The sequence below is a fragment of the Podarcis cretensis genome, assembly GCF_951804945.1.
Source record: "Podarcis cretensis genome assembly, chromosome: 3".
Classification (NCBI taxonomy): Eukaryota; Metazoa; Chordata; class Lepidosauria; order Squamata; family Lacertidae; genus Podarcis; species Podarcis cretensis.
Window position 1 is genome coordinate 35,518,889 of NC_137172.1, and position 13,314 is coordinate 35,532,202.

Here is a 13,314-nt window from a genome sequence, read left to right on the forward strand (position 1 = left end):
TGCACAGATCATATTAAGAAGGTGTTTTTTGTCTATCCAAGAAGGTTTAATGCCACAGAAAGACAAAGGCAACCTCACAGGTATATTAAGCCCCTAACCAGAAAGGGCTTGCCTGGTCATAACCACTTAACTTGAATTGGACCCAGATGGGGCACAAATGCACATGGTAAAAACATTTCCTCAATGTGCTCTTGGAAGCCGACTCCCCTCCAGAGGTGAGCCATCTCATTTTGCATGTCTTGAAGCTACTGAACACTCATCACAGTACAGGTCTGCATTCTCTGCTCCACTGTTATTCTATTTACTTATTTAGCAAAAATGCATATACTGCTGGACTGTAAACAGGCAAACAACCCAAAGCTCTTTGCAACAATATAAAACAAAATATTAACATTACATATAGAGAGAGTTAAAACGGGTATTAAAAAGGTAAAGGTACCCCTGCCCGTACGGGCCAGTCTTGACAGACTCTGGGGTTGTGCGCCCATCTCACTTAAGAGGCCAGGGGCCAGCGCTGTCCGGAGACACTTCCGGGTCACGTGGCCAGCGTGACATCGCTGCTCTGGCCAGAGTCAGAGCCAGAGCCAGAGCCGCACACGGAAACGCCGTTTACCTTCCCGCTGGTAAGCGGTCCCTATTTATCTACTTGCACCCGGAGGTGCTTTCGAACTGCTAGGTTGGCAGGCGCTGGGACCGAGCAGCGGGAGCGCACCCCGCCGCAGGGATTCGAACCGCCGACCTTTCGATCGGCAAGCCCTAGGCGCTGAGGCTTTAACCCACAGCGCCACCTGCGTCCCCCTAAAACGGGTATTAAGATATTGTAAAAGATTAAAATCAACACTAGCTGTCTCAGGAGGCTTGCCTAAGCAAACTTGCTTTAAGCAGGCACCAAGAGGAAGACAGTGAATGTTCCTGCCTGCCTGATGTCAACAGGCAGGGAGTTCCAAAGCACAGTTTGCTGCTGCACTGAAAGATGGATTTCTTACAAATGTGGAATGGGTGTTATGTGGTACCTGCAAAGGTGCCATTTCCACAGGTTGAAGCTGTCAAGTGGGTATATATGGGGTAAAGTGAATCCCACAAAAAAAAAACAACACTCATCCCAAGTTGTTAAGGGCTATATATACTAATAGCAACAGCTTGAACATGGGCTGGTAGCAAATAGGCAACCAGTGGAGATAGCCAAGCAAAGGTGGCTTTAAAAAAAGAATAAATTAAAAAGTCCACATGAAAATTCATCAGCATTTTGGTGCAAATTTCTCCTCCTAGACACATTTTTGTATGCAACTTTGCCTAATATCCAGATTTCCCAAAGCTTTCCCCCCTAATATACTGGATGTTTGTACACATTACTTGACTGAAGAAAAAGATTGCAAAATGTGGGAAAGTGTGAATTTGGAAGGACGGATGCGTTCTGGTTCATTGCGTGGACAGGCGGAGTCCCCAGATCCCGAGTGGTCCCCCCCGTCATGTGGAATAACGACTCTAGACAACATGCTATGGGATTAAATTGGCCACAACTTTATTAAATTTCAAATGTGGGTAGACCTTGGCTCAGGCATTGGGCGTTCTCCCTCCCTAGTCCCCAGCCAGGAACCTAGGGAGCATCAGGGTTATCCAGTGTGTGTGTGGGGGATGGGCCAGCTCTGGAGAACATATGTTCAAGCAGAGATAGCCGCCCCCATTACGCCGCCGCAGGGGAGAGCAATGACGACCTTTCGGCGTACGGCCAAAGCCTCCCTTCAAAAACCCCTTTAACGGGAACCCTGGTATCGCCGCCGCAAAGAGGAAGATGGACTAAAGGATTCCGCCCAAGGCCTGATACTGCCAAAGTTGTGACGTTTTGCTACGGGAAAGGCGAAACCTGCCAATGCAAGGAAATTCCTTTCCGGCCCTTTAACAGCGACCTTATCGTAGCAGCGCCCGCATACCTGTGGAGACAGGTTAACCTGCAAAACCTATGAAGAAAAGTTAACCTGCAAAAGAAGACATTAACTGAGGGTGGGTAGGGTTGGAGAAGCTCTGGAGCCAAGTGAGGATTGCCAATTAAGATCCACCCTCTATTGTGTGGGCAGGTAATCCCTCCCCCTACCTGGCCTGGTTTCCCTGGCAATGCTTCCCCCAGGTGGGATTGGACAACTCACTGGGGTAGGCGGGGACCTCCAGGTATCCCACCTGAGGGAAGGCAAAGCCTATGCTGATGGGGCACTCCAGATCCAGGGCTGCACGCGTCCCCGTTTTAAGTGGGGAGCGGTCATTCTTTGGAAAGCGTGACTTAGGTAAGTTTGCCTGATGGCAACGCAATCAGATTTCTCTCCCAACCCTAGTGCCTTCCATTCATGTGGCAGGATGCCTGCATCCAGCCCCTGGCACTGCACTGAAGGTGTAACGGATGGGCTCAGAGGTGCCAACTTGAATAAAATATTGGGGGCGGGGTGGCGCAGGTAAGCCCTCCCCTGCAAAATCAATCACATGGCATGGTGCATGCACACCATTTGAATGGCAATGGCCATCAATTTGGCGGGGGGCAGCCACCTCAAATATTTTATGGGGGGGCGAAGCCCTCTTGGCCTCTAAGAGTTGGCTCCTATGGATGGGCTTTACTCTCATTCAGAGACTGCTTGATCTTGGTATTTTGTATTTGGACAGGAACATCCCTTGTGTCACACCAGTTTGATCAGGGGATGGCTTTGTGTGACCTGTTATCATGCAACTTGGATCATTTTGCTGGACTCGTCATGAGCTACTTGCTCTGTGGGCATTTTGCAGCAGTGCTATAATCTCTGATTTTGGTACCATTGCAACATGGGTTGTATACAATGTCTTGTGATGGGGAAGATTTGGATCCCAGTCCTTGGGGTACGGTGGGGCAGTTCACAAGGCTAAATATTTTCAGCATCAATATTTTAAAATAGCACAAATAGCATAAGTTGGTTTAGGTGGCTAGAGGATGAAATTTTTTCATGCCTACCCTCACTGCTTAAACACATATATTGCAATACATTAACCAAGAGAGGATGACTGTTTTTTTTTTATAATAACCCAACATCTTAAACACAACTATTGTATTCTTGCATTCAGCAATATTATAGGTATCTTCCTTACCCAGTGGTTTCTACAAGCTGCGAGATTTTTCATTCATTTTCTGTAATGCAGATACTTACTGGGCTGTTTTTCATTAGTGCTACCAATCCTCTTGCTTGGGCTGGGAGATTCCTGTGGAAAGAGAAAAGGAGAGCATTCAAACATGGCAAGCTCAGTGGAGTCAACGAACAGAAGGAGCATCATTGCGGGACAGAACTAGGATCTGAGAGTCCTTGGTTGATGTTCACGCTGTGACCTAGAGAGTCATTTCTGATCAGTCACCAGCTGCCAAGTAGGACGAAACAAATGAGCAAAAAACACCCATTTACTCTCATGAGCAATGTAGATGAGGAACCACAAATATTGTGTCAGCACTACCATGAAACGAAACACCACAGGTCGCTATTTTTCTTTCAGAAAAATATGAGCAGTGATTTTGCATGAGTTCTCCGTTTTAACATTGAACTCTTCATGTAAGCAGACCAGTTGCGTGAGTCCTTTTCATTGAACTTGTCCATTGCCAGCATGTAATCAAAACTTACTCTGAGCTCTTGTGCAAAATTCAAGTAAGCTCTCTCTCAGATTCCCTACTGTTAAGTGTACACATGTATTTATTTATCCTGCACTTCCTCAAGGACCCCAGGGTGGTGTGTATGCTTTATTTAACCCTGGCTTATCCTCACAGAAGCTCCAGGAAGTAGACTAGGCTGCACTGCCCTGGCTCTCAGTTTGAAAAGGAGCATCAGTAATAGCTGTACCACTAAGGGTACCACCCTAGCCCACTAGGCAATTGTGCCATTGTATTTGGAAGTCGAGGGTTAGATATGCAAGACAGATCTGTGTCATTTCCATGTGGTTTTTATCCTACCTACATAGAGCTGCAATGTGGAACATACATAGAGCTGCAATGCCCTGTGGAACGCCCTCCCATCAGATGTCAAAGAGATAAACAACTACCTGACATTCAGAAGACATCTGAAGGCAGCTCTGTTCAGGGAAGTTTTTAATGTGTGATATTTTAGTGTATTTATTGTCTTTGTGGAAGCCGTCCAGAGTGGCTGGGGAAACCCAGCCAGATGGGCAGGGTACAAATAATATATTATATTATTATTATTATTATTATTATTATTATTATTATTATTATTACTGTATTAATACATGTTTAAATGTGCAGTTTCTCTCAAAATACATATTTGAATGAGTGTTTTGATATCTTTAAGCTGCTGAGAGCTCTGTCCCAGTTCTGTCTGGGGAAGGGCAGAAATCTAGTGGCGAGCAAGATCAGGTAATGTCATCTCGGAATTTGCAAAGTCTAAGTTCCTCCAGCATCCTTCATTTAAGACTTGGAATTGGGAGGCTTCTCTCCCCCTCTTGCTTTATAAAATGCTACTTCACGACCAGTAAGAGCTGCACAAGGAAAGGAATGATCAAGAACAGCAAATGCAGTATAAGGCATTTAAAGCAATCTCCCCAGGAATCATGGGGATTGTAGTTGACTTCTCACTGAGGCCACAATTCCCAGCACTCGCAACAAACTGCAGTTCCCAGGAATCTTGGAGGGGGGTGTGTGCTTTAATTGTATGGTGTGTCACAGCCTAAGTTCCCTAAAAAAATGTCTGCACAGGTGACTACCACAAACTTCAAGACACTACCAGCCAACTTGCCTGCCAACCAGCTAGCATGCGAGCCAAACAGCAGAGAAGTTCAGATCGATTATTTTTGTTGGCTCTGACAGAGTGCATTCGGAGCTAAAGCTCTAAATTTTCAAGGCTGCACTTGGAAGCTCTGCACTATTTCACAGCCGTGCCACCTCACCTATAACTCCCTCTGCAGTTAATTTAGTGCTTGGCAAAAGGTGATCGATTAAGGACCTCAGAGGCTAGAGTTGCCAAATGTATTTAGACAGGTACAATATTGCAAAAAAGATTTTATAGCAAGACTTTATCCTTGGATTCTTAACCAGATTTACACCCCAGAAGGGGATGAGGTGAAACGCAGGCAAAAACCCTCAGCTTTGGGGCAACAGTTTAGGCTTAATGCGGCAGTTTTTCCTTGTCCCAGTGTGTCTTACTGTGCGGTGGCTCCTCCTACTGCTACGTTGAATCCGGCCGCTTCATTCTGGGTGCCAGTAGAGAAGCCAGAGAGGTTTGGATTAAACTTTTTCAAAATATCTGGCAGAGAAGGAAAAAATGCAAGGTATGGTGAGCGAGAGCCACTGCAAACTCCCAAAAGCCACGCTGCGGTTGGGCTAAATCTGTAAGAACCACCTCACATTTCATGAATGCTCCCGAAATTACAACCCATTAACTAGCATAGGGGAAACTGTAGAAAATAGAGCCAAGTCTTCCCCATCAAGTTTTTTTGGTTCTATTACCCTCAACAGAGCTGTTGTTGCAGTTCAAAATGTCTGTGCAGTACCTTATGCAGAGTGAGAACAGAGGCTCATCTGGCTCAGGTGTGGGGGCCAAGCGAAGATTCTCCCCCAGGCCACACCCCCTCACCAGGGGGCTCTTTGGGTCTACCATGAGTTAAACTGAGTTGAATACCACCCACAGAAATTTATTTTGCATGGGAATAAGAGTGCAATTTGTTTTGTTCAAAGTGGACCCCCCACCAACACCACACAAATACTTTGAAGTCACTGTAGCTCACTGAATTCAAATGGTAAAGGTAAAGGTACCCCTGACTGTTAGGTCCAGTCGCGGACAACTCTGGGGTTGAATTGGTAGGAAGCACTAATTTTCCTATACAGGGATTGTAAGAATATAGCATGTGAAGTGGTTTTAACGTAAGTAGGGATCCAATATCAGGGTTAGCCCAGGTGTTGTTGTTTTGACTACCCTTGTCTTCTTATATGCTGAGCAGCAAAACAAGCTCCATCTTCAATGCATCCTTCCCCAACCTGGTGTACTCCAAGCACATCCCTGCTGGCCAAGGATGATGGGAGTTGTAGTCCAAAGCATCTGGAGAGCACCAGGTTGCTGAGTTGACTGGGATGCGAGCTTTTTATTTTTAATTTTAATCCCAGTGATTTAGCTATCACCCTGTCGTTCTCTCTATGAGTAGATCAGCCTGCCAATTTACTGGACATTATCACTAACTGATTAGTATCTCCATTTCACTTTAAGTCATGTACTGGGAAAGTGGAAATCTCAGGGTGTACAGGCAAGGACTCTTTCTCAAAGCTATTTACACAAGTAAGGCACACAGCCATGGAATTTTTACACCCAAGCGGCTGCCTGGTTTTCTTCTGTAGCTGTTCTTGCTCTGTTCAGTGTGTGATTACTTAACACTCACATCGATACAAGATCAGACAGGCTTTGACTGCGTTTGTATTTTGAGCAAGCACTGTGCTTGTGTGCTCCTCTCCTCTCACGTAGGGCTTCATTCATTCTGTTCTGTTGGCATCAAACCAGTTTGCCCTGACATCCAAGCTGGCAAACGGTGGTTTAAGTCATCTCTCCAAATCAGGATTGCAACACAGGATGAAAACATGGGTGGCGGAGCGGTTGGCAGGATCACTCAAACAATGGTTTGCCAATCTGGACATCATCACAAACTATGGTTTCATTCAAGCAGCAAGTGAGCAATTAAGGCCCACACGTAAGAGGGGAAAGCATGTAAACACAGTGCTTGTTCACAAACCTTCAAATTATGGCTTTGAGAGGATTAATATCATCATGAATGTTTCTCTTTCATGCCATGGTATGTCAAAAGATACTCACTAGATAAGGTTGTGTGAGTCTCCAAGGTTTCATCACCTCCAGCACTAGAAAAAAGGATAATACCAAATCGGTCACTGGAATTAACACTGTATCAAAGGGCATCTACCATCTGTCCGAGAAACACAGTTGTATTAGCAAGGAGTAGGGTAGAGATGAATTAGGAACAAAAGTCCCTCAAAACTACAGAAACCTCCATGGGGGGAAAGCCATCCAGCCTTTAAGGATAAAAGGATAGGAACAAGTGTGAATGAAGGGAAAGTTTTCAAATCAAGTAAAATAGGCCTGCAGCTAAAACAGATGTAAGCCTCTAGCAAGAACACACAGCTAAGAACTTAGAAATGCTCCCCTTTATGCTGATATATGTAGTACATATTGAGATCTGACCTCCTTTAATCTGATCTTGCTGATAATAAACTAGATTTGTTAACATTTGTTCACTGAGAGGCCAGACTGTGTTGGTGCCCAATAGATATTTGGGGTTCTAAAGTTTTAGGAGTGTGTGTTAAATGTCAGGGCACACTTGCGCATTAAACCTTTTAGTGCAGTTCAGTGGTTGCACACGCGTTTAGTTTTCCTTTCTATATAATCCCATATTGATCCAAGATCTAATAGAAGCAGATTACTCTGATTTCTGAAAAAGCAAGGTAGCCTCAAAATTCACCTTTCAGACATGTTCATTTATGTGCATTCATTGCATACGGGGCAAGATGACAACTGAGCAATTGTCAGAAGTTTCCAGATAATGTGTGATAATTACCATCTTATTCTTCTTCCACATTTTTGTGCAATAATGACCACTGTCTGACTTTAATTTTTTTTAGTAAAATGTCCATTCTTGCACAAAAATCTGTGTAAGGAAGGAAATCTGCACCAAGTGACTGAGTTGAACAGATCCAAATCAATGCACATAAGCATGAAGCAAGCTGTGTGTTGCTGTTTCATAACCTCCCACTCCATTGTGCCACTCCTAGTGCAAGCTTGTTCACTTGAAAGTAATCTCAAACCTTGATCAGTTCAGAAATTATTTGTTGAGGTACAGCTTGGGAAGAAGTGCAATATGCAGCCCTCAAGATTGCTTGATGGCAGCATATTCTTATAAGGGTACTAATAAGGCTTCTTGTTATTGGAAAAAGAACAGATTGCATGTCTGGGCATGAGGATATGCTCAGACATGTAATTGTCACATACACTTTCTGTTCTCATTTTCATCTATATAATGGCACTCTTCAAAAAGGTGCATGAAATTCTTTGCTCCAGCAGCATCTGGGATAAATTCTAGCAAATGCTGTACCTCCAGGAAATGCCCCTCCAAGCTGTGGTTAGATCATCCAAACCAGTTGATTTGGCTCCTACAGCAGCCTGTAAATGAAATATATATAAATTATATACATTGCAAGGGATGATATGACGAGAAAGGAGTTTTAATGATTGCTGCTGGTTTATGAGGCCATGAATAATGTTAAGCAGAATTAGCCAAGGGGATCATGCAATCTGAAATGTGAATCTCTCCCTCTCTCTCTCTCTGGAAATTGTAGCTCTCTGGGGAAAACTATAGTTCCCATGTTTCTTTTGGGGAAGCCATGGCTGGGATTCAATTAATGAGTCCCACTAGCGAAAGCCCATGCAAGGACTTCTGCTAGCACATTGGGGCTTCCCCCTTCTCACACCCTCTGCAGCCCCCCAAAATTGGCTCAGTGGGTGGGGATAACCCCCAGAACAATGTTCAGGAGAGGAGAGAGGGAATCATTCTGTCTGGCAAGCTGATGGAACAACTGTCATGGCGTTCGGTTGAATGCACCCAACGTGCTTTAAATGTATGGTACAGATGTGATCTTTACAACTTGCACCAGGTTTCCACGATGGCTAAACCCATGCCCAGGGTTCTTTTCATAATAAGCACCCTGCTGCAAACTGAAATGTCCTGCTAAGCATACAATATTCCAAAGCGTTTAGATGATACCTTTTATTGGACCAAGTGTGCTGGGCATGAATTCTCCTTTGCTAAGTTTAACCTTATTACTGGGTGTCGATTGATACCACAGCATCCTTGTGGAGAGCAGAATTTCCCCGGGTGCTGCATCCCGTAGACCTACCGTCAAAGAATCACCGAGGGCAGCTATCACTTTGATGTCAGAAGGTTGTAGCCTGTGGACTGGATAAGGGGGTGGTGGAAGGAGGACATCATAAGGGAAGGGTGTCACTGGTATGGTTCTGTTTGTTTGTTTGTTAAGATATTCACGAACTGCTTGATACAAATACATTTAAACAAAGTCCAATCAAGCAATCGGTAAGGGTCCTTAAAATTCTACACGGACCAGAAATGATATGCTGAATGGGCTGAACTTGGAAACTAAAGAGATGGAAGCTACTTTTAAGTTGCAATCCTATGTACGCTTACGTGGGAACAAGCTTTATTAAACCCATTTGGGGCTTTCTTCTAAGTAAACATGCATAGGATTGTAACAAGCAGATCAACAATGCTAAACATTAAAACATTCTCACTAAGCAATGGCACAAATATTCCTTACGGGACGCATTTTCTAAATCCTGAATTATCTTGGTTGCCATATTCTGAGTTTAATTCTCTCTTTGGGGGGCAATCCTGCAAGCAGTTAGGAAGCTTAAATTCCACTGAAGTGAACAGAATATTCATTGCGTACAGCATTTCCACCCTTATCTATACCCACAGCAGCCCTAAAGGTACTTACGGTTGTGATAAGATACTCTTTTCAGAGCTCTGAGAATACTGGTTTTAATTTCAAAACAAGTCTACAGCCTTCACAGATGCAGAATTTGCAAGAGCAGAAAAATGCAATGGACAAAAATGCTAGAATCTTAGAAATAAATAAAAAATGAAAAAGAAGACCACGTTTATCTACCAGTTTCCCTCCCCGCTGGTAATGTCGCAGTAACACCCCCCCTGAGACTTTAAAAAATGTAAAAGAAAGAGATAGTAAAACTCTGCATTATGTGTTCTTTCTGTATCTCCTTATTTCTCACCTGATGTTGGGGCTTTTTTGGATGCAGCCTGTCCAGGGCATGACAGATCACTACCCCAGCTCTTAAAGACAAATGCAATCAACACATCATTAGAAGCTTTTCAAATGAAATGAAAATATATTGAACATGCAAGAACTTCAAGTCATGGTTCAGAAGCCCAAGAAAGCCCCACTTCCAGCCTTTGGGGGTCCATACTAAGCAGCCTCCATTTATTGCCCTCATCCCCAGGCTTCATACTAGAGATAGCATGCGACCATGTAGTCCTAGTTTTACATCGCTTTCTGGGCAACCAGTAAACTCTTTGCACCATTTCTTTAATTTTATTATGTTTCATAAGCTCACTAAATGAAAGAACATAAAAAACAACCACCAACTTCATAGCAATCACATAACACACTGACAGATGTTCTCTCAGCTCCAATATATAACATCAATAGCTGAATCCTACTGTGACCTGATTGGATCATTGCCAAAGCAAGATGACACCTAATTGGCTCTCTAAACACTCATGCTCATTGGCTACATTCAAATGAAGGAAAGCTACTGTATATCAACCTAAGTAAGTTGTGCTTCATTTTCCTGGTTATTTGGCTATACCTTTTGATAGAATACAGATAACTGAACAAACTTTGTTGCATTACATTCTTCATTAAATTATCATTCCATTCATATATAATTTTATTACTCCAAATAAAAGTGGTGTTATGAGCCATCAAATCTCTGCAATACACTTTTCCCAATAGGTTTCCACAATTTTGGCCACTAGTGTACTGTTACTTATAATTCATATCACACCTTTAGCATTTGCACATAGATTTACAATCTTCATTTTGTTTGGTCTTCAAACAGCTCATTGCAAGAGGTGCTGGCTGCATTTGCACAATTAAATCCATAAGGCAGGATTCAAAAGTCAAGTTTATCTCTTGCAGGTGCATCCATCTAAAGAGAGCTCACCTCCCTTAACAGTCACTGCAGGGTGCTTATGTGAAGTGTGAAAAGATCCTGTAGACAACAGATGTTCAGTACTATGCTCACATGTATAAGGCACAGTAAATGAGAAAGGAATCACCTGGCTTGGCTTCTGTGTGGGCTCCAGAGGCGAATGTGAACCATTGCTGTTCTTGTAGGTTCCCAGGAATGGTTGGTGCTAAAAGAAAGGAAGAACATTTCAAGCTCCAAATACTGCAGAATTTGTGCCAGCACCAGAAGGATGCATTTATTAGAGTTGAGGTCTGTGGGGCTTGCCAATATGAATTCAATTTAGTTCTGCAATCATGATTCTCAGAAAGAAAGAAGAGTTTGGCTTTAGGAACCCATTAGAGAGAGACCAGGAAGTGGACCTAGCCCAGAATTTAAGGATGGAAAACCTTTACCCTGAAGGACATCAAATCAGGACATCAAATCAGGGCAGTATCACAGTTCCTTTGGAAAACTGTTTCTATCTCTCCTATTAATTGAAATTTTATTGTTGCATTCAGCTGTGTAGCAATCTGTACATTTTTCAAATAAATATTAAAATATAATAAAATTGGAAAATCTAACTTTTGCACATAATTGGGAAGGACTTCTGAGTAAATGTGCATATGCTTGCACTCCTAGTCTATGTAAATAGACCTGCAAGTTTATGGAACTGAGCCAAGTGAAATGTACTAGTTCTGCTTGGAGAGATGAGAAGCACAAGCAACTGGCAAGGGCAGTAAGAAAACTGGAGGCATATTGTGGAAAGGTGAAGCTTTCTATTTGTTTTCTCTGCTATGTGGCTTAGTAACCCCTGGGCCATAACAAATGTACATACAGATACACAAATGAACTCATTGTTGTAAACTGGGACAGAAAGCTCCCATCTCTGACAGAGAAAGCTTATGTGTGTGTGGGGGAGGGGGCAGTTTCTATGAAACTCAGTACAGGTACCCCCCCCCCTTAGGCAGGGATTGTGTTCTGGGCCCCTGTGCACGTACCATATGTGGTGGACCTGTACTAAGGTTAAAGCCTACTGGGATATGATATACAATGAACTGAAAAAGGTTTTTAAAAATACCTTTATAAAAAAACCAGAGGCGATTTTGTTGGATATAATTGGAGAAGAAATTCCCCCAAAATATATAATTTTTTTTATGTATGCTACCACAGCCGCGAGGATACTTTTAGCCCATAAATGGAAGCAGCAGGAGCTTCCAACATTGGAAGAATGGCAGACTAAAATGATGGAATATGCAGAATTGGCGAAGCTGATGGGGAAGATCCGAAAGCAGCGCAACGAGCTGTTCGAAAAGGACTTGAGTAAATTTATACAATATATGAGAGAACATTGTAAACATTTGAAAACGTTTGCAGGTTTGAGTTAAAATATTTTGCAATGTTAATTTTTGGAACCTCTTTACAATTATCATGGTAAATTTTATAAGCATGAAAGAAGGTAAATAGGTTGATATAGAAATGCTAAATTGTAAGTGAATATTTATGAAAGCCAAGGAGTGGGGGGGGGTCAAGGCTCAGTTTGAGCAAGGCTATAGGTGATGTTATGATCTTAATGGATTGTGATTATGGTCAAAATAATGTAAACTCAAAAAAAAAAATATTTTATATATATATATATATATATATATATATATATATATATATAATAGTAAGGGAAATCACGTAAAGTGGGGACACCCTTTAAACACCCTCTCTGCTGCTCTCTCACCAACCCAGACTAAAAATACTGCATCCAAAAATATCCAACAACTAGAATTGAAGCTCTGAGGCCAGCAGGCGGCTGGAGGAGGTGCAGGAAAACAGCTGCTGCTGCTGCGCTACCCCACACACCAGCTGTTAGACAGGGAGGCTTAGCAGCATAAACAAAGCCCTGCTGTACCTCTGGTCTCTTTGAGGTTTCCTCCACCCTCACTGATGTCCTCTTTGGGCTCCGGGGAGGGGCTCCTCATGAGCCACAAGGACTCTCCAGCTCTCTCCTGCCATTTCTTGGTTTGAACTGAATTATTTAATTACTTCCCAGCACCGCGCACATAGAGTTGAATGTGAGTCAGTTGTGCGTAGGTAGGGGGACACCTGTATTCTAAAAAGAGGGCTTAGTTGGAAAAATAATTGATCACATAAGACAGTGGCTTATCCTTTGAGTGTTAGATTGCTGAGACCCACATTTGACACCTTTTGCCCTGAAAGATGATGCTCTATTTACCAGAGTTGGGCAGCTCAGGGCTACATTATCTGTAAAGTTGAAGGAAATGGATTTCTTCCCTAAAGGTTGAAGCTGCAAAACAAAACAAATGGTTATATAACAGTGTTTCTTCTCCTCCCCCCCTAATAATTGTCTTTCAAAATAAAAACTAATAAATACTATGATGCATTTGTTCCATAATTTGATCCCCGAGGCACTTTGCAAACTCATTTTCTCAAGGGTTCTCAGTTTTATTGCCACTGAAATTTAACTAAAATTCTAAGTGAGTGACACAGCAACTGTCTACAGGACAATAATTTCACAGCAGTGAGAGCAAGGATTATC

The 13,314-nt window shown here is 42.9% G+C and overlaps 1 protein-coding gene across 4 annotated transcripts in view; it reads right to left on the reverse strand.

The window, feature by feature from the left end:
* PLB1 (phospholipase B1) overlaps positions 1–13,314 on the reverse strand; it is a 112,125-nt gene that overhangs the window by 19,443 nt on the left and 79,368 nt on the right. For all 4 annotated transcript variants that reach the window (XM_079969160.1, XM_079969159.1, XM_079969158.1 and 1 more), the window contains 8 exons: positions 12,991–13,062; positions 10,879–10,956; positions 9,810–9,870; positions 8,903–8,961; positions 8,101–8,168; positions 6,810–6,853; positions 5,156–5,255; positions 3,165–3,216 (listed from right to left, as the gene is read on the reverse strand). In XM_079969160.1, coding sequence (XP_079825286.1) covers positions 3,165–3,216; positions 5,156–5,255; positions 6,810–6,853; positions 8,101–8,168; positions 8,903–8,961; positions 9,810–9,870; positions 10,879–10,956; positions 12,991–13,062 — 534 coding nt within the window. The remainder of the gene's footprint in view (positions 1–3,164; positions 3,217–5,155; positions 5,256–6,809; positions 6,854–8,100; positions 8,169–8,902; positions 8,962–9,809; positions 9,871–10,878; positions 10,957–12,990; positions 13,063–13,314) is intronic.